This window comes from Anser brachyrhynchus, assembly GCF_964034855.1.
Source record: "Anser brachyrhynchus genome assembly, chromosome: 5".
Taxonomy (NCBI): Eukaryota; Metazoa; Chordata; class Aves; order Anseriformes; family Anatidae; genus Anser; species Anser brachyrhynchus.
Window position 1 is genome coordinate 42,584,158 of NC_137699.1, and position 18,919 is coordinate 42,603,076.

General features: G+C 43.7%; 1 protein-coding gene across 12 annotated transcripts in view; it reads left to right on the forward strand.

Moving 5' to 3' along the window:
* The first annotated feature begins 3,314 nt into the window (after positions 1 to 3,314).
* Positions 3,315 to 18,919, forward strand: part of GPATCH2L (G-patch domain containing 2 like) — a 39,623-nt gene continuing 24,018 nt past the window's right edge. The window contains exons 1-8 of one of the 12 annotated variants that reach the window (XM_080595617.1): positions 3,342 to 3,423; positions 4,063 to 4,404; positions 4,506 to 5,176; positions 10,943 to 11,007; positions 14,172 to 14,348; positions 14,615 to 14,694; positions 16,789 to 16,856; positions 17,765 to 17,819. In XM_080595617.1, the coding sequence (XP_080451743.1) occupies positions 4,518 to 5,176; positions 10,943 to 11,007; positions 14,172 to 14,348; positions 14,615 to 14,694; positions 16,789 to 16,856; positions 17,765 to 17,819 (1,104 nt within the window). In that variant the 5' untranslated portion in view covers positions 3,342 to 3,423; positions 4,063 to 4,404; positions 4,506 to 4,517. Of the gene's footprint in view, positions 3,424 to 4,062; positions 4,405 to 4,505; positions 5,177 to 10,942; positions 11,008 to 14,171; positions 14,349 to 14,614; positions 14,695 to 16,788; positions 16,857 to 17,672; positions 17,713 to 17,764; positions 17,820 to 18,919 lie in introns of all 12 variants that reach the window. The other 11 variants (XM_080595618.1, XM_080595619.1, XM_080595612.1 and 8 more) reach the window with 11 other exon arrangements.

Genomic DNA, 18,919 nt, shown 5'->3' on the forward strand with positions numbered 1-18,919 from the left:
TATGGAGGGGGGAGATAAGGCAAAGACAGAGGAAAGAGGCTCACTCCCAGGAGCCCAGGGAAAATTTGCAGTTATTATGAAGGAGATGAGACAGATTAAAAGCCCTTGTGTTCTGCGCTGCCCTTTTATTTAGTGGCTTCATCTCCGAGATGAAAGAAGTTGGAAATGACTTTCTCTGCATTTTGCTGCAAGAAGCTTCACGGCACATTTTTTGACTTTATTCCTCCCTTTGTCTCTTGTCCCCTTTCTGTCTCTCTCTTTTTCCTTTTAACCCCTGGAAGGTTTTGCTGAGAAGCACCATGGGACCACTCAGATCATTTGCTGGGGTAGAGCAACGACCCCTTTACTCTTCTTGTCCTACCAGGCCATACCTCTCTCTGTGCCAGCTGAAGCATGAGCTGGGCAAAGAAGCAGCAACAATGTGCTGTAAGCATCCCACGGACCTTCCTTTCCTGCTCACCTCAGGAATGTCCCTCACCACCAACATCTCCGCTCCCATCTCTAGTCCCAGAAACAGTTTGGTGTTGGTCACAACGGCCTTTGGGCAGGAAAAAAATAGCTACATGTGCAAACCCCAGGAAAGGCTAACAGTCCAGCTAGGATAAGAGTGCTGAACATTTACACCCCCAGAGCATTTCACAAACAAAATTAGTGTTGAGAAGCTGGGTCAGTTCCTGTTGTCCACGCAGGAAAACCACAAACTACACAAAGATAAAACAGTTTGCCAGGGATGCCGGATGGAGTTGAACTCAGGCAAGGATTCAGAATTTATAGTCACTGTCTCACTTCTCGACTTTGTGAGACAGAACAGAAATATCATAAACTGCTCAAAACTAGATTACTCCAATTGCCCCATTATATTTCTCCAACTCCTCCTGCCTTTTTTTTTTTCTTCTTTCTTGTACTGTGAATGAACTGTTTCTGGATTGTATTAGTAGTTCTTGTGACTCTTGCAAATTGCAAAAACACTTCTGCTACCCTTAACCTTCTTCCAGAAAATCAAACCCCACCTCCCCCAAATCAGGAAAAAGGCTGCTGACATCTATTGAAATTTAGTTTAAAATGCTGAAAATTGTTAAAAAAAAAAAAAAAAAAAAAGGACAGGTGAAATAAAATTTATATCAGTGGCAAAACAGCTTGTTGACCAACAGAACAGCAGAGAGCTGTTTGGGAAAACAAATGGAAAATAAGAGAAATTAGACTGGGCATCTGCTGTTGTGCATCTGCCCAGGACACACCAACACAGGAATGCTTTTACACAACTGTTTGTCTAATTTGTTGTCCTGCCCGGAACCGCAGCCAGCACGGAGTGATCGAAATGAAGGGGTAAGAAGCTCTGAAGTGGATGTTTACAGAATAACCTTCCCATCAGGGGAGTTTCTCTCTAACCCAGACATTTTGTAGCTGTTTTATATCCTGAAGCATGAAAAAGGATTGCAGTGGTAAAACAGGATTAGATTTTAGGAGGGATTGGCTCTCAGATCCGAGAGTAAAAAGAAAACCCCTGTATTGGAAATAGGAAACTGACAGGGAAAACAAAATGCTGCAGTCAAATAGAGTGAGTTAATGCCATAGAAAGGGTTAAAAAGACAAAAGCACAGACATTTAGAGATGAATTGATGCAGAGAAAGTAACTTAACTGAAGTCAGACATTAAGAATTGCATAAAAATGGTCTACTGAATGACTGTTTTTCTTCTTTTAATATTTTTTTCCACGGAAATTTCTCAGACAACTAAAAGGTAATGAAAATGTTAAAATGACAGCTCAGAACAAAATAAAGGACGAGTTGGAGAAATGGCATGGAGAGAACTCGATGAAGCTAAATGGCGATTGTCCTAGAGGGGTGTAGGAATCAGCCACGAGCTCAAGGATTCTCTTATGGTTATTTCTGAAGTATCTTAGCAAACTAGGGAGGGTGCCAGAGGACTGAGGAAGAGCAAGCACAGTACCAATCATTTAGGGGGGAGCAGGGGGAAGTCGCGATCTTGGCAATTATCACCCTTTCAGAATAACTTCTGTTCCTGGCCACATGACAGAATAGGGGCAGAAAAAAATATGCAAAAATACAAAAGATAATAGATCCATGAGCAATAAGCAGCGGTGCAGATTTATAGAGAACAAATCATGTCAGACAAACCTGATTACTTTCTCTGATTTAATTTACAAAATTAGCAGATGAAGAGAATGCCATGTACATAATATATCTGGACTTCAGCAAAGCCTTTAATATACTACCTCGTAAAATGTTACTTGAAAAATGAACCAATATTGTCTTGAATATGAATGCTGCCACATGGATTAAATAAACGGAAAGACAGGAAACAAAAGGAAACGCTAAGTAAAACGTGAGTGTGGGGACACACTTGGCTTTACTGATGGCTGCTGGTGATCTAGAAAATGGGAAAGATTATAAGAATATGCTGTGACAATACGAAGTGAGGTACAGCTCTTAAGGACAAGGGAATTACACAGAGAGGTTTAACTTGAGAAATAACAAAGTTTCATCCAGATATTTAAAATCGGTGTGTCAGCACTGAAATGAAATGGAGGAGTTTTGGTAGATAGTTTACTGGTTACCTACATCTTACAATTAAAAAATAAAAATAAAAATCAAGCAGCGCAAGAGTGAGCGCATGACAAGAGCTGCGAACATACAGCTTCTATTAGCAGCTAATGATCTGTAGAGACACGGGCTGGGACTCCGACAACAGGACCTACCAAAGCACAAATCTTCAGAAAATCGATAAGGAACACCGGGCCTTCTACAGGGCAGATGTTACTTTCATTCGCAAGCAGGCCAGAGGTCAGATAAGCCGGTGGCTGATATTTCCATAAATAAGAACTTCATAAACCGACCCGCGGCACCTGATAATATACACGCACTAAATCAAGGGATGTGTCGAGATTAGAGATCTGGGTGCCGAGCTTCAGGAAGGACCTCAGACGCTGGGCCATGTGTCTGCAGGTGTTCAGTGGTCACTGGGGTGAAACATGAAAACACGGGGGGATCTTCATGTGGGACAAGTTGTGGTCGTGCTTTGGGGTGACAGCGAACCTCGGTGGCGTGGCAGCAGCCCCAGCACCTCACAGACACCCCGCCACGAAGCAGTGCCACGTTGAGGCACCTCACGTCCACCCTATCCCAAAAGCGCCTGGAAGAGGATCGGGGGACACAACTCCGCGAGCTTAAGCCCAGTAACAGGAGCACTGCGGCGGGGACACCCGTCCGATCACCCCGCCATTACACGGCGCTCCCTCAGAGCACCCCGCCGGCCCCGAGGGGCGGGCCGGGAGGCGCCGCGGCCCCGTCCCGGGCCAACCCCCGGCGCCAGGCCCGCCCCTCGGCGGGGCGGGCGGGGAGGAAGCGGCCCGGGGAGGCCGGAAGCGCCGTTGCGAGGGGCGGGCGGAGCGGCCGCTGGCCGGTGAGCGGGGCCGGGGGGCCGCGGCCCGGCGGTGGGGCCGGGAGGGGGCGGCGGGGCCGGGAGCGGCTCGGCGGGGCTGGGCCGGGCCGGGCCGGGAGGGACCGGGCCGGGCCGGGCCGGCGGGGCCCCGGTGGGCTCCCCGGCCGGGCCTCGGTGCGCGGCGGGCCCGTGCTGCGGGGCCGGGGGCTGCCCGGCGGGCTGCGGGAGGGCGCCGGCTGCCCCTCGGGGCGGAGGGGCGTTGTGGGGCGTTGTGGGGCGGGGTGCCGGGGGCGGCCTGCGGCAGCCGGGGCTGCTCTGGGACGGGGCTGCGGGTGTTTGCATGCTCGGGCCCGGTGGCTGAGTGTGAAACCTTCAGTTTGGGGAGGGAAATCCCGCCTCGGCGTGGCACGGAGGGGGAGGTGACTGTGGTGGGGTTAGGAGTTTGGCCAGGAGCTTAGGACACCGACAGCCCAGAGGTAGGGTGGGCGGGCGGGCGGGTGGGAATTCTTCCTGTGGCAAGTGGGGCTTGGTCTTACCCACGCTGTTGTAAGGAGCACAGGGTCCGTGTGTCTTGTTTTGCTGCTGATTTGGTGCTGACTTGCAAACTGCCTGTTTTACTTACTTGCAAACTGCCTGTTTTACTTTTTGTTTTGCTCCCAGCTTTACTGCCTGTCTACTTTCTTGAAGACTTCAGTCTGTTTGCCGTGCAGGCTGGTCCCTGGGGCTTATAGTAACCAACACAATCACATCAGGTAGAGAGCTAGTTGCAGGCTCTGTTGCCCTTAAGATGTGTAATAAAGCACATTCCTTCAAAGCAAAAGATGCAGCCGTAAGGCCTTTCCAGACGCAGAACACTTGACCCAGCTGCCGCAGTAGCGAAGTCTCTGCCACCATGGTTAGAAGCGGGTTTTAACTCTTGCAAAAGGAAGGAAGGAGTGAACATTAGCCCAAGAAACAGCAGTTGTGCTGCATTGTTTCTCCTAGGCAGCTCAAAGTAAGTGTGTAACTCAGTTAATGTTACAAAGGCTATAGTATACTGTGGTTTAGCAATGTGTTAGTAGTGACACTTATGTCTGGTGCTAATTGTTTGCTGTCGTTTTTAGTAGGTATTGCCAATGGATGAACTGGTGCATGACTTGGCTTCAGCCTTAGAGCAGACTTCAGAACAAAACAAGCTGGATGAGCTATGGGAAGAGATGGCCCTAAGCCCACGGCAGCAGCGACGTCAGCTTCGCAAGAGACGGGGTCGCAAACGACGCTCAGACTTCACGCATCAGGCAGAGCATGCCTGCTGCTACAGCGAGGCCTCAGAGTCAAGCTTGGATGAAGCTGTGAAGGATTGCCGGGAGGTGCTGACAGCCAATTTCAGTGACTCTGATGACACAGCAGTGGTCAAACGACATCCAGCTCTCAGTGCCACCCTGAGGAGCAAGCAACACTCATGGCATGAGTCAGACTCCTTTACAGAGAACGCGCCGTGTCGACCTCTCAGGCGCCGTCGGAAAGTCAAACGCGTGACATCAGAGGTGGCTGCCAGTCTCCAGCAAAAGCTTAGGGTGTCGGAGTGGAACTACGAGAGGGGCTGCAGGTTCAAGTCAGCTAAGAAACAACGTCTTTCACGCTGGAAGGAAAACACCCCTTGGACATCATCTAGTCGTGGCCTTTGTGAAACAGGAGAGAACAGGCCCTTCCTCAGCAAAGGGGGAAGGAAGGAGCGGATGGAGTGTGAAGCTGATGAGCAGAAGCAGGGCTCAGATGAAAATATGTCTGAATGGTGAGATCTCAGTTTCTTCCCTGTGTTAGAGCTAGATGGCTGCCTTGCTTGCACCTGCTTGTAAATCCTGTGCTTTGCTTTTATAAGTTCTTATCAAAATTATTCAGTGCTGTTCTCTTTTTGAAGAGGGGAAATCCCTCAGCTACTTTTAAACTGTGGATTTTTTTCCAGCAGCATTTCCTGTTAGTGCTGTACTGATGACCCAAACACTTTGAAAAGTTGGCGAAGTTATTATGTTTCTGACTTATATTATACAAGCACCCCTCTGAAAAGTCTGTGGCCCTGCTGCTACAAAGTAGCATGCTTGTGGCTTGAGAATTGGCAGCTAAGTCCACTGCGGGCACTTGGGTTGTCTGATTGATTTGAACTGATCTTAGCTTCTTGTTTTCAGAACTTACCATAAGTAACAGAGAACAGGTCAGATCTCCTATCGTGACCACTACCCCTCTGTGCAGGTACTGTATGGACCTCAGTCAAAACATCTTGTCTACAGTTTTGCATCTCTGAGTGGATCTGGAATCAGGTCCTGGAAAGCTAGCTTTGGGAGAAAGTAGTGAGAAGATTATTTCAGTTTCACCCAGCTTCTTTATACTTAAAGGATAGGTCCGCACAAGCAGCGGAGTCTGTGTCCAGTGTCCAGTTTTGAAGAACTTTTGATGAAATAAGAAATGTAAAGAGATGAAAATAAGAAATGTAAATATTGTGGTCTGAGTTTGTTCCTGTGTTGCTCTTGAGAATTTTTCCCTTGAGTTTCATTTTTAGAATATTTGGGGTTGTAATGCTGCTTCTGTACAAAGAGACTTTTCAGGTTAGAAAAGAAACAACTGCTGAGAGTCAAATGGAGGAGATTTCTTAACGAATGGCATACTAAAAGGGAATAGAGACTGTCATTGTGTGAGAAGCAGGAGACGTTCAATACAAAAATTGTATTACTTTTCATACACACAATTTTTGGAACTCTGCTGTGGGACACTTTGGAGAAACTTTTCTGTATCCAAAAGGGGGATGTGGAGGATGGATTTATCAGGGGCTGTTAAGCATTATAGCCCAGGTGGAAGATCTTGCTCAGGAAGTCCTGAAATTGCTGGAAGCTATAGGATCATACCGAGGAAATAGTCAATTGGTGTTATGATCTTATATTCTTTCCTTGGGCATCCACTATAATAGGCACCGTCAGAGAGAGGACAGTGAATTTGACAAGTATAGTTGTTTGCTCCAGTGTAATTGTTCGTATGTTCGGGTTCATTTAAGTGTTCTGGCTGTCTAGCTGCTGCAGTTTGTCAGAACGGACAAGTGGCACTTGGTTATCGAGGGCTTTGTGGGTAATAGCTGCAAACTCCTCAAAGGTATTTTCTGCGAGACTCTGAAAAGCACAGGCTGTGATACGTCCTCACTGTCCTGATCCCGGGAACCACTGTTGCTTTTTTGGTTTGTATGTGACTGCTAGAGGATGGAAGTAGCAAAAAAAAAAAAAAAAAAAAAAAAAGGTCTTTTTTTCTTGAAAAGTGGCTCTCTTTAGGTTAAAAAGTGAGTACAGAGTGGGCCTTTTCAAGAGACCAGTGGATGTGTTTTTGTTATGAGTTGTTAAAAGCACTTCAGTCTTTTCAGTGCTGTTGCTGGTAGTCCAGGAAAGGAAACACGCCGAGTAGCCCCTGAATGTTGCATGTCACTGGTGATGGACTGAGAGATACCCTTACTTGATGTGGCAGTGATGGACAGGGTTCCTTGAGGTTTTTTTTCCACCAGTCAGAGCCTGTTCCATCATGTCAAACTTGAACTTAAACCAGCAGGCTTTCATCCAGCCTTTATTTGTGCCAGACTTTAAAAGAGTAAGCAAACAGCTTTGTCTGGACTGTTACTTAAGGACCATGCTGAGGATATCGCTTTGTTCTGTCTCAGTTGTCCCTTGCTCTCAAACTAATTATTGTGCAAGTGTCTGCATCAAATGACACTTACCATCTGCTGCCAAATCCTTGGGATTCTCTTTCTGAGAAATCAAATATTTCTCAGAGTATTTGATGTCTCCAACACCACATGTGTGATCTGCGCTGTGACTCACTAGGGAGGGTCAAAGTTGGAGAGAAACACACGCAACCCTCTTCGCTGCAGACTATCCCTCGCAGCAGTGAAGGATCACGCTTTGGTTTCTGCTGCTGCAAATATAGCTGCTAGCAGAGCGAAGCTGGCTGTGCTCACCCTGCTCTTACTCTGCTCTAGCTGCTTTTCCTGGTACCATGAGAGGAGTACTTTGCACAGATGTGTAACAAGGACATAGCCTGAGGAAAGGAGAAGAAAATTGGATGCCTAGGAGAGAGGATCATATGGGTGTCATCACAAGCTGAGGGGAGGGAAAGTGACTGATAAAACTCACGGTACTTGGAAACAGCCCATCATGATCGAGCAATTTATGGAGTGTTTTGGTACTGTGTTGGTTCCGGTGCTGTTCATGGCATCATTTTGGTTGGAAAAACGTTCAAGATCATCACGTCCAACCACCTAACACTGCAAGTCCGCTGCTAAGCCATGTCCCTAAGCACCACATCCACACATCTCTTAAATACCTCCAGGGATGTTGACTGCACCACCTCCCTGCCTCCTGTCCTTTGCTTTTCACCTGAGAAAAGAGACCCCTGGTGATGGGGAGTTTCACAAAACTAATGTGTTTTTAGACAACTAAGTTGTACCTTCAGAACTGATGGTTTCTTTCACCTTCTTTTTCCTCCACTCCAATGACAATTGCTTTTCTTTGTTATGTAGGAAAGAATCTCTTTAAATGCTAACATACCTGCATTTTCTCTGCTTTCTACAAAGCCCCTTATCCTAAGTCAGATCAAAAGCCTACTGTATTCAGTAGATAAACTCCCATTCATTGAGAAAGCTTTGGAAATGTATACTTAACTGGGAGGTAGTACTTCCAGTTTGCTTGTAAGGCTTCACCTCATCTTTTTGTGGAAGAAGATGTGCTGCATCATTGTGGTTCAAACTGTGCATGAAATTTTTGAAATTGCCAAATGTGGCAAGAGGTGAACTGAGAGAAGGAAAGATGTGCAGGAACATGATGAGGGAAAGTGATGTTTCTAAGTTGGGTAATGACATGACTCAAAGCCTAATTTGTAAATAATTGTGGAAACAACAGAGGAAGCAAGTGATGTTAGTTTAAATGGTCATCTGTATATTTGTACAAGGGTGAGAATTAACTGCTAAGACTGTTAGAAGTAACCTTCTCTCTCTTCTAATGCTCTGAGATTCCCTGCAGCCATAATAAAGCAAAGGGAAATTATATATTGAGTGCTGAAGTTCTTTCTCTTGTTGATCTAAGCTGAGTGCTCTCAGAATGGTCTGGGTTCATCTTGAGGACAGAACAAACCATGGTACAAGAGCTGTCTGACGGATCACTTTGAGTGATGTGCTGGCTAGTGAGAGATGTTTGGTTTGGCTAATCTGCTATCAAGTGCTGTAACTTGACTTTTTCAAACTGCATTGCACTGACCCACCAGTGCTGTGACTTCGCTGGCTGATGCTGATATATTCTGGCCTGGGAGTGTAACCAGCGCTGCTGGAAGGGAGCTGTTTTGATGACAGCCTGCAGTGGCACTCGAGAGCCTGGCTACGCTGATGAATTGGAGGCCAGTCTCTCAGTAAAGAAAAAATTCCTCTCTTGGAAGGCAAGTGACAAAGACAGAGTGTTCAGCATCCCCTCCTTCTCCAGCCCAGCCTGACCTTCTGCAGCCCCTCGGTGCCTCTTGTTTTCTTATTTTTATAGAAAATCAATATCTCTCCTGACACAAACAATAGCTCAGGAGAAAGAATAAATGGGGGAAACCTGAGATCTCTGTCCATCACCTCTCACTTTAACTCCCCCAAACTATTTAATTATAAGCATGCTTTGCTCCAGGTGTTTGTGACAGTGAAATTGCTAAATGAGGACCATTTTAACCAAAGATTGGGTGATCAATAACACTCTATAGCAGTAGGTTGTTGGATCAATAGGATTCATTATTTCATGGTTAAGGTAAGTAGCCTCCTTTGCAAGTGGAGGTCATTAATCAGCGCTTACTGGACCTGCAGAAAGGCTCGTGGAGGAGTCTAGTTTGTGTTCAGCCCTGAAGTGTAAAATGGGCAGTAAAGAGGGTGAGTGAGGTCCACAAAAATTCATTCAAGTAAGGCACTGGCAGTCATGTTTATCTGTAAGGAACTAAAGAGCGCTCAGTACAACAGGATGCTAAAAGTACTGTTAACATGATCTGGAATCTTGACTTAATGCGTTTTCCTTTCTCAGGCACCTTTCCTCTGAGGATGCTAAAACCCTTATGTAGCAGTCACTCAATCCTTGCATCTGCTGCTTGTGAGGACTATTAATCCAGGCTTTCAAAAGGGAAAGCAGCCATGCTAAGAGATTTGCCCAGGGTCATACAGTGAGTTGGTAGGAGAGCTAGGAATGAAACAAATGACTCGTGGTTATCAGTCCTTGGCCTTAATTGTTATTGTGTTTATGTGGGAGGGCAAGTGGATGGCCAAACTTTGTAATGAATTGATTGGGAATTTGATATTAACTTACATACTGAAATGTGGGAATAATATACAGACCATTCATCCTTTCAGTTTAAATGGCCTTTATGCAATGATGAAGATGCGGAGTTTATAGATACCACACATGATGAGTTAATTTGGTTACACTTCAGAGTGTATTTTCCAAGAGCAATAATATACTCAAGAATAGGTTTATTATGTTCCTGCAGTTCTTTGGGATTACACTTCTTGTGATAACGCATCCTTCTGCTTTGAAAACAGAGGGGTTTTGTGTCTAGTATGACCCAAGCCCCTTGGAGTGGGCAAGGGATGCTTTCTAACAACTCTCCCCGACTGGGGATTGACTGGGATGCTGACTTACATCTGATGTTCACATCTTCTGTAAGGCCTTAGTGCTAAAGGGGTGGGCAGAAAGTAGCTCTGCTTGTTCTTATATCTCTCAGCTAAATCGGGGGAAGTACTGCCCGAAGTGTCTGAAGATTGATTTAATATCAGCATTAAAGCCATCAGATGCTTGGGACTGACCTGAGCATGTACTTCTGCTGCAAATATTCATCTAGTTTTACAGTCAATTAACGGCTTTCTACACATTAATTTCTAGTTTAATTCATTGGTTCAGGAATTAAGTCTCCTGTAACCGCTTCAGCAAATGCAAAGCGTGCTGTGACAAGGTTGCGTTGAGCAGTAGCAAGTCGTGCTGTGCTAAGGTATTTGGCCAGGGAGTTACAAATGTACCCATTGCTCTTCCCTCTAAAGAAAATAAAAGTTGCTGTAGATTGAAGGGGGCTTTATGTAGCTCTGTAACACATCTGAGAAAAAGAAGTCTGAAATACAAAACTTCAGATGTTTTTCAGTAGCTGTTAAGTGACCCAAGGACAGTTAACTGCACTTAATTTCCTAGTGAGTATTCCAGACAATGTCAGAGTCAGGTTATTAACTCTAGTACCCGAGGCAAATGCCATTGTATTAATTACTTTTTGATACGTTAGAACTAGACTAGATACAGGATTCTACTCTTTTTCAAGTGATGCAGCGTTGCTAGGATTTAACAGAAAGATATTATATCCCCTCCTAGAGCCAGCCACGTATCTGAAATGCAACGATACCTAATTTCTGTGAAATATGTATAGCATATTGGGCTCAGAGAAGCTGGTAAAATGTAAGAAAGTGGTTTTTGTTTTGTATCTGCTGGAATTGTAACTTTTTTTTAGTGTTTTTTGTTTGTTTTTGTTGCAGTGAAACCAGCAGTGTATGCAGCAGCAGTGATACTGGCCTGTTTACCAATGATGAGGGCCGCCAAGGTAACAACCGTCCTGTGATTTTCCTCAAGTGTTACTGGAGAATTTCTGTTAATTTATAAAGACAAAGAAGGATCTAAGTTTGAAGACAGACAGAGAGGGAAGTAAGGGGGAGAGGCCAGTGGCTGAGAGGTGCTAGAAGTTAAGAAAATGATCTGAGAGAGCTAGAAAGGTGTGATTTTGGTAACAGTACACTCTTGTATATCAGATCTATAACATTTAATATACATAAGAAATGACTATTATGGCAAGGCCTGGAAATAGAAGAGAAGTTTTAGAGCTTTCCCTAGTAAAAGAACAAAGTTCAAGATCTATTGCTGCAGGTGTTTTAGATGTTGTCTCCATACCACTACATCCTGAATCTGTTATTTTTTTCTCTATGGGTAGGAAGAGAAAACTCCAAAAAATCAGTTACCAGTTTGTTAGGCAACTACTCACTACTAAGAAAACCAGTAATGTGTGATAGATTTTATTTCTGTAAATATCTGTTCTTCCCTTGCTCTTGTGTGCATTAGTTGAGCCTAATATCTTCAATGTCTACTGCAGAAATGATTTCTTAGGGGTTTTGAGTGTGGACTGTATGGTGATTTTATCAGTGACAGCATAGTGTTCAGTTTCTGGGGGATGTGGTGGAAGTAAGTGCAAAAGCAGTTGCAGTAGGCACGTAGGCACTCAGGACTATTACGCTTGGAGCAGGTGGGATATAACCCTAGAGACCTGTAAGGCCATGCAGCTTGTGCAGGTGTGCACTCTGTCACATCTCAAAAGCTAAGATTTGGATGAGATCTCTTCTGGGAATATGTGAGCGCTAAAGGAAGTAGAACCAGTAACTCAGTAGGAAAATATTGTTTCCACTGAGTTGTTACCAGCCCAGGTGTCTCTGTGAGGCAGTATGATGTTAGCAAGCATACGTACACTTTTGTAATGATGATGTGTTAGGCTGTAGGGCTGATTTGTTGTGACCGTAGATGGCTGGAGTACTTTCCCTGAGAGTGTGAATTTCAGAGATGAGCTTTGCCTTTGCTCAGAAATAACTATTTCCAGCTTCCCATACTTCAAAATCAACAGGAAGGTCAAATCTCCTGTCCCCTGTTTTTGCTGGTAACTCTTCTGGGGGAGCTGAAATTAGTGAGCACTTGCATACTAGGTGATGAAGCAGTGTGGTAACTGAAGTGTTGCATTTTTGCCTCATCGCTCAAGACAAGATTGGTGTGGATGATATGCACGTATACACGTGTGCATGTATACACACCTGTAAGAGGTTTGTGGTCACCTCTGCTTGTTTAAACAGTTTATACTGTAACAGTTTTGTGGGTAAAAGACGTTTTAACTTATGTTAAAAGGGTTGATGAGATCTTAGAAAATCAGATGTTGTTGCATTTTCAGGTTAAATAAGGAACAACTTTTTTTCCCCCTTTTTGACAATTTCTGGTCATAAAGAAGTAAATAACAGGTCTTTGCTTTAGCGAGGTGGAGAGAACACAAAACATTTTTTTTTTGTCATAGATCATATCAAAGATAGTTTTCTAGGCAATCCCAAACTGAGTAATTTGAAATAGCAATGTACTTAAGTTGAATAGAGCTTTTTTCCCCTTCTTTTGAGGTTATGTTGTGTAATATATATTTGCTGTGGCTAATTAAATGAGTTTTCTTGGAAATGCACTGGTAGCTGGAATTGCAGTGAGTGGAGAATTATCCTAGTGTATAATTGGATTGCAAGTTTTTGTTAAATGCACAGAAGTCTCTCAAGGCAAATGTTGCAGAGCTATCAGTATATGATCCTGGTTGTTAATGTTTGTCTTCTGGAAGTAGTGATTTGAGGTATTACATTGCTCTATGCTCACAGAGCCAAAACTGTAAGGGATATTTTTGCCTAAGTTATGATCACTTAGAAGACCTAGACAACATTACTAAGTTTTTGTTTGATGTAAGGTGGGTAGGGGTATGTCTATATTTCAAAAGATATTTGTCATAAGCATTCTTGATCAACTGACATATCACAGAAATAAAAAGCAGTGCGATAGCTTTGGGTTGAAATGTTCTGGCTATCTTCACCGTTGCTGATTGGAGTCGGTTTTGGGTGCTGCTTCTTCTGTTATGTGTGAAGTGATTCATACTAGGATGAGGTTTTTTTCTGCTTTTTTTTGGCTGGCAAGGTGTGTGGGTAGGCATAATGGAGTTCAGTCAGGGATAATGTGACTTGGTGAAGAGAGAGAGAGAATAACTGGGAATCCTTGTGTCTTAATGATTAAGCAAATGAGAGTTTTCCTCAAGTCAGGTGCATTAATATTTTAAGGCAAGGTAAAATACCTTGCAATTACACGGGACTGTTTCTTAGATGGGATGCTGAAGAGCTAAGTGTCCCTGTCATCTTCTTGCTTTTTTCTTACACTGCTCACGTGCTACTGCCTCCAGGGGATTTTTGGCCAGGCAGGTTTACCCTGAATGGTGTCCGATGCAGTTCAGTATTAGACTACAACTATTAATTACAGTGGCCCTGCTTTATGGAGTCATTTTGGTAATGACTTCTGTTGCTGCTGCTGCTCTAGTTTTGCAGGGAGGTTGTAGTTCTGACAGATTTTAAGGAATTTTGATTGAGCCAGACTAACTGTATGGTTAGTATTTACACTCAGAGTGACCATTTCAAAGCCTTATTTTTTTCCTGTTTGCTGCTGTATTAGGAGACGAGGGATCTGCATCATCAGTGAGTGTGCTCCTTTTGCTTACTCTGTGAGCCTGGTGTCCTGTTGTGAAATCTTTCCTGTGGTGGCCTAGAACACGTGTGCCAAATGATTGGCCTCTACTTCTGTCACAGTAATTACTTCAGAGAAAGAGTTGTGCATTAGACATCACACAGCATTGAACTAAGGTTGATGAGATGCAGCCGCAACAGAGTGCTAAAGCTGCCCTAGGCAGGTCTATAAAGAAGGCTTTGTTCTATAGGGAAATTTTGTAGACTGAGTTGTAGAGTTTAAAGCATTTAGTGAGGCCCCATAGTTACTGCAGATAATTGAAACAGAATACAAATATAAGGTTCTTCAGGAAGGAATTCCTAATGAGACTTCAGCTGTTGTTCCACATCCAAAAATGCCTACCTGTAGTACTTCGTGGGACAGTCAGAGGGCATGTTGGTGTTTCTCATTGATAATTCCATCCTGTTTCTTTAGGAGACGATGAGCAGAGCGATTGGTTTTATGAAGGAGAATGTGTCCCGGGATTCACTGTCCCCAACCTCCTTCCCAAGTGGGGAGCTGACCACCGATCTGAAGTGGAGCGGATTGACTCAGGACTGGAAAAGCTCTCAGATTCCACGTTTCTTTTGCCCTCGCGACCGGCTCAGAGAGGTGAGCTCCACAAGGAATGACTTGTGATTGTTAACTTTTGATGTGATGATGAGTAGACTTTATTCACAGGTGCTGCAACGTAAACTGATATTAGTGATCTGTTTCTGTAGTAATCCAATTAAAAATAGCTGCACTGATGGAGAAGACACAAAAATACTCTTTATTCCTCACAGAGAGAGAAATATTGATTTGACCACTGAACCAACTATTTTTCCTGGCTGTTTTACTAGGAAGAATTTTCAGTTTTCCTGTGTTTGATTTTTTAGGCTTTCATGCTCGCCTGAATCGCCTTCCAGGAGCTGCTGCCCGTTGTCTCCGAAAAGGTCGAAGGAGGCTTGTTGGCAAGGTATTCCCTTTTGCAAGATAATTCATTTGTATTTCCAATGCTGATTATTGCTGAAGTGCTATTCTAAGACTGCACTTGAATACTTTTCTGCAGAAAGGGAGCCCTGTACATTTTTGTTTCTTATAGTCTTTGATTTGGTTTAACAGCTTTCACTGCTGAAAGTTGATTGAGTAACCAACTGGATTTTGAGACAGGCTTGGAGTGGCAGAGAGAGTTGATTAGTGCTAAAATCAGTATGAAAGGAGGTCTGAAGGTGAATGACAGAGAACATAAATATCAAGAAGATTTAGACAGTATATAGGGGAAAATAATGATAGCATGAGACTTGTACATGCCTGTAATTTGGGAGTACAAGGGCAGAGAGGTAAGCAAAAGCTGAAGGAAGGTAAAATTTTAGGTTGGGAAGCAGACTGACGTAAATGGCTGCAGAAGCAGGGTGTTTCAGCTGTTCCATTTTTAGTGATGAGATAGAGTGAAAGGGTATATACAGTAATGTTACCCAAAGCCATTGACTTTTTTTTTATGGACATTAACCATTTTTTTTAGGCTTAGGGCAAACAAAATGCTAATCCCATTCTTAAAGGAATAAATGATACTTGGCAGATGGTCTGGATGCTTGGTCTGGATCTTGGAGTGTGGAGTACAGTTGTGTACTATAAAAGATGTTTCTGAGAGTCTGCTGTGCTAGGTTTTACTAGGACGTGACCTGGAAGATAGCAGCTTATATTCTGATTTGGCTGGCTTTAGAGAGTTTGTTAACTGTAAGGTGTTTTAGAGGGGCCTGGATTCTAGGCGAGTGTGATTTCTTCTTCAGAAGCTGTTGTCATACTTCAAGATCGTTGTTTGTCCCTTCTTCCTTCCACTCACCTTGCTTAGTTGTAACAAGTGTTTAAAATATGAATCCTCAGCAGGCAAGAGACTGGCTTTGGGTAGGGTTCCTCAGGCCACCTGCAAGTGGCTGGGCCTGTTGGCAGCACCTCTAATGATCCAAATGAGAAGGATAATATTTACTTGTTTAATTCATCTTCATCACCTTAAAGGGATCTTTGTCATTTGCAGCGGAGGTCACTGCTCCCCCTTCCCCATCTCTCTCTAAATTGTAATCATAAATAATGAGTTTCATTCAGAGCTCCCTGCCAGCGAGCTGCTAATTACCAAAAGTACGGCTTGTAATTTACACAGTAATAAACCGTAAATTTAAACATTACGGCACTTTCAGTTAATAATTTTCCTGCTATAACAAATAGCCCATCTTTTACCCCTGCTGTTACTACTCCCCCTAAACTTTGAATGTGTTTTGCTTATGTAACCTGGAGTGAAACTGAAAATTCCTAACTGAGAAAACCTTTTACCCTCATCTTCAGACCCTTGCCACAAAATGTGTTTCTTTCCTGGAGGGAGCTGCTATGCAGATATGAACAGCTGGTGCTTCAGGCTGTGTGTGTATGTGTACACCAGCCTCAAGCACATACACAGGGCAGTGTCTCACAGGGAAAAACATGCTCCCAGAGTAAGTCCTTTCTTCTAGGATATATGTTTTCTTTATAGATGCTAGATGTCCTCATGCTAAATTGCTGTTTCAGGAAGGGCAAACTTCATGCTTCCTCCTTGTTTCATTCACCTGCTCTTTGTGAATCCTCTTCTCCTTTGGTTGGAGAGGCTGGATGCAGCTTTGTGAGGAAGATTTCTGTTAGTAGGGTGAGTAGTGTGATGTCCTGACCTCTCAGCCTGTGTCTGGCTCAGTTGACGCCAGCAAACTGGAAACAAGCATTCCTCAACCATTTTCCCTGTTCTTCACTGCATCTTTGTGCCGCATACTTCATGCTGGTTCAGTCCTTGGTGCACCCCTGTGCAAGCAAATGTAGTAACTAAAACAGTAAAATAAATAAATAACAATGGCAACAACAACAAAAACCAAATGGTCTTCTGCCATTAGTAGTTAAATCAACTCAGTTGAGGTTCTAAAAGGAGAGGGTGGATACGTTTAGCTGAGAGTGGGCTGGGGGAGCAAGATCTATTCTTACGGGCAGTAGCAAACTTTTAGGTCTGCTCATTGCATGAGTCTGCAACCTTTTACCTGTCTTTGTGTTTCAGGAGACCTCCATGAGCACTGTGGGCACCGAGAGGCTAGGTCATATTGTTAGTGATCCGCGCCAGAAAGAGTAAGGCCCTTAACAGCTGTTGGGTAGAGCTTTGGGAGGGGAGGAAGAACTATGGGGTCCTCTTCCCTTCTGTGATTGAAGGGAATGAAGAGCTTTGGGGTAATTTAAGAATGCAGTGACCTGCTGAATGGGAGACAGTCCTCTGCTGACAGCTTCTCTGTTTTCTTATTTGCAGTTGCTGACTATTTTAGTTACTAGGCTGCCCCAGTATGTTGACACTGCTCAAATGTCCTTTTGGATCCAGTCAGCTTTTTCTTTTCCCCTGTCTTATACTGTGCCATTGTAATAACTGCATATCTCCTGCACAGTGTGAGAAGATTGAGCCCTGTATGTTAGTTATTTAAAAAGCTTCTTTGTGGACTCACACTATTGTTGCATACCCAGACTATAGAAATGATGCTGACAAGGCAGTAGTGAAATTGTATTCTTTCTTTGGTGTTCTCTGTCTCCTTCCCCAGTTTGTGTTTTAAAATCGTATTCACCAATGGAAATAGACGTGGCTCCTATTCCTTGGCATCTCTCTAATGTTGTTCTTGTTGGGCTATGGCTAGGTAAAAGCAGGAAAGGTGGCTCCTCCTGAGTGTAGTGCAGTGGGTCCTGCCTGATTCATCACCAGTTGGTATCCAGTTTTTTTCCCTGGGTTTGAAATTCCTTGTTTTTAATGAGTCCTGTTGACGTTTAATCTTTCTCTTTCTCCCTCCATCTTTGTTCTTCTCTTGCCCTTCTGTCCTTATCCTCAACCCTCATTTTTCCCTCTGCGTTCCTTCCTTCCTTGGCGGTGCTCCCACCTGTCCTTCCGACTCTGCCTCCTTCCAGTTTTTGGTTACCATCCATGGGGAAGAGAGATCGCAACCAGGTAAGCTGACTGTGCTCTACCTTTTTTATTTTCTTGGTTTCATTCTCTCTAGAAAGAACAAAGTGCTGGCTTCTGATTTCCCTCACACTGTGGCGTTTGCACGTGAGGTAAGGTAGCCTTGTCCCTTTTTGTTTTGGTAACTGATGTCTTCTGGGCTTTGAATGCAACTCATGTCACTGGCATTATATTGTCTGTTTGAACTGAATAGCTCACAAACTCCTTTTGTTTATCTCCCTGTTTCAGGTTAGCGTGTGCCTACCTCTCCAATAATGAGTGGGAGGGAGAGTAACTCTTGGCAGGAGGAACTTTGGCCTCACAAAATTCTATAATAATTGGAACATTTTTGTCTTTTTGAATGCTTTGTTTTTCCTTGCTTGGCTCAGGCTTCTACCTGATAGTCTCTTCAACAGAGAATGGGGGAAAAAAAGTCATCTGACTAATTAAATAAGCAACTGCAACAGGAAAAAGTAAGAGGTGATTAGCAAGAGAAATAGGCACTTTTGTAATTGACTGAAGCTCTTGTGTAGGTACTCATACTGCTTTGTATTCTCTGTATGTAAATCTTGCATAGCTTCAGTGGTAGGAGGCTGTTTTACTTACAGTGTAAGAGCACAGGTTCCCAATAGCAGCAAACAAACAAACAAAAAAAACAACTTCCAATTGAGCAGTCATGTTGTAATGGTGTTCCTAGTAATGCATACTCCCTTCTGCTCCATTGCAAGTTGGTTTTTGATTGGTGAACACTAGGACTGAAAGTTGTTTTACCCTTCAAGTGACTATAAATACATACGTGGCAAGGAATTATTTCCATGCCTTTCTGCAAAGTAATTTCTAGGCCTTTGTGCAACTGTGCGTTTCTTGTTAATGGCAGCATTTCACATACCACTTTTATATTTTTAAGAATGATAACTCTGTAAGCTTTAAAATGACCTATATAAATCAGTTTTATTTTTCATAACTGAACTTGAATCAGCTGCAGAGAGTTACTGGTGATTCTTCCCTACTGTGCAGCTGTGGTGTTATTTCACTGATGGTAAACTTATAGTCCAATTTAAGGAGGAGCTCCCCGATAACAGAAGCTTTGTTGTACTTAGTACCTCTTCTTTGTCAGAAAGTTTGAAGGCAAAGGCCTAGTACTGAGTTCTAGACTAGCATAAAGCATTTCTGACGAGAGGTCTTCTACAGCTGTGGATTATCCCTATCCAGA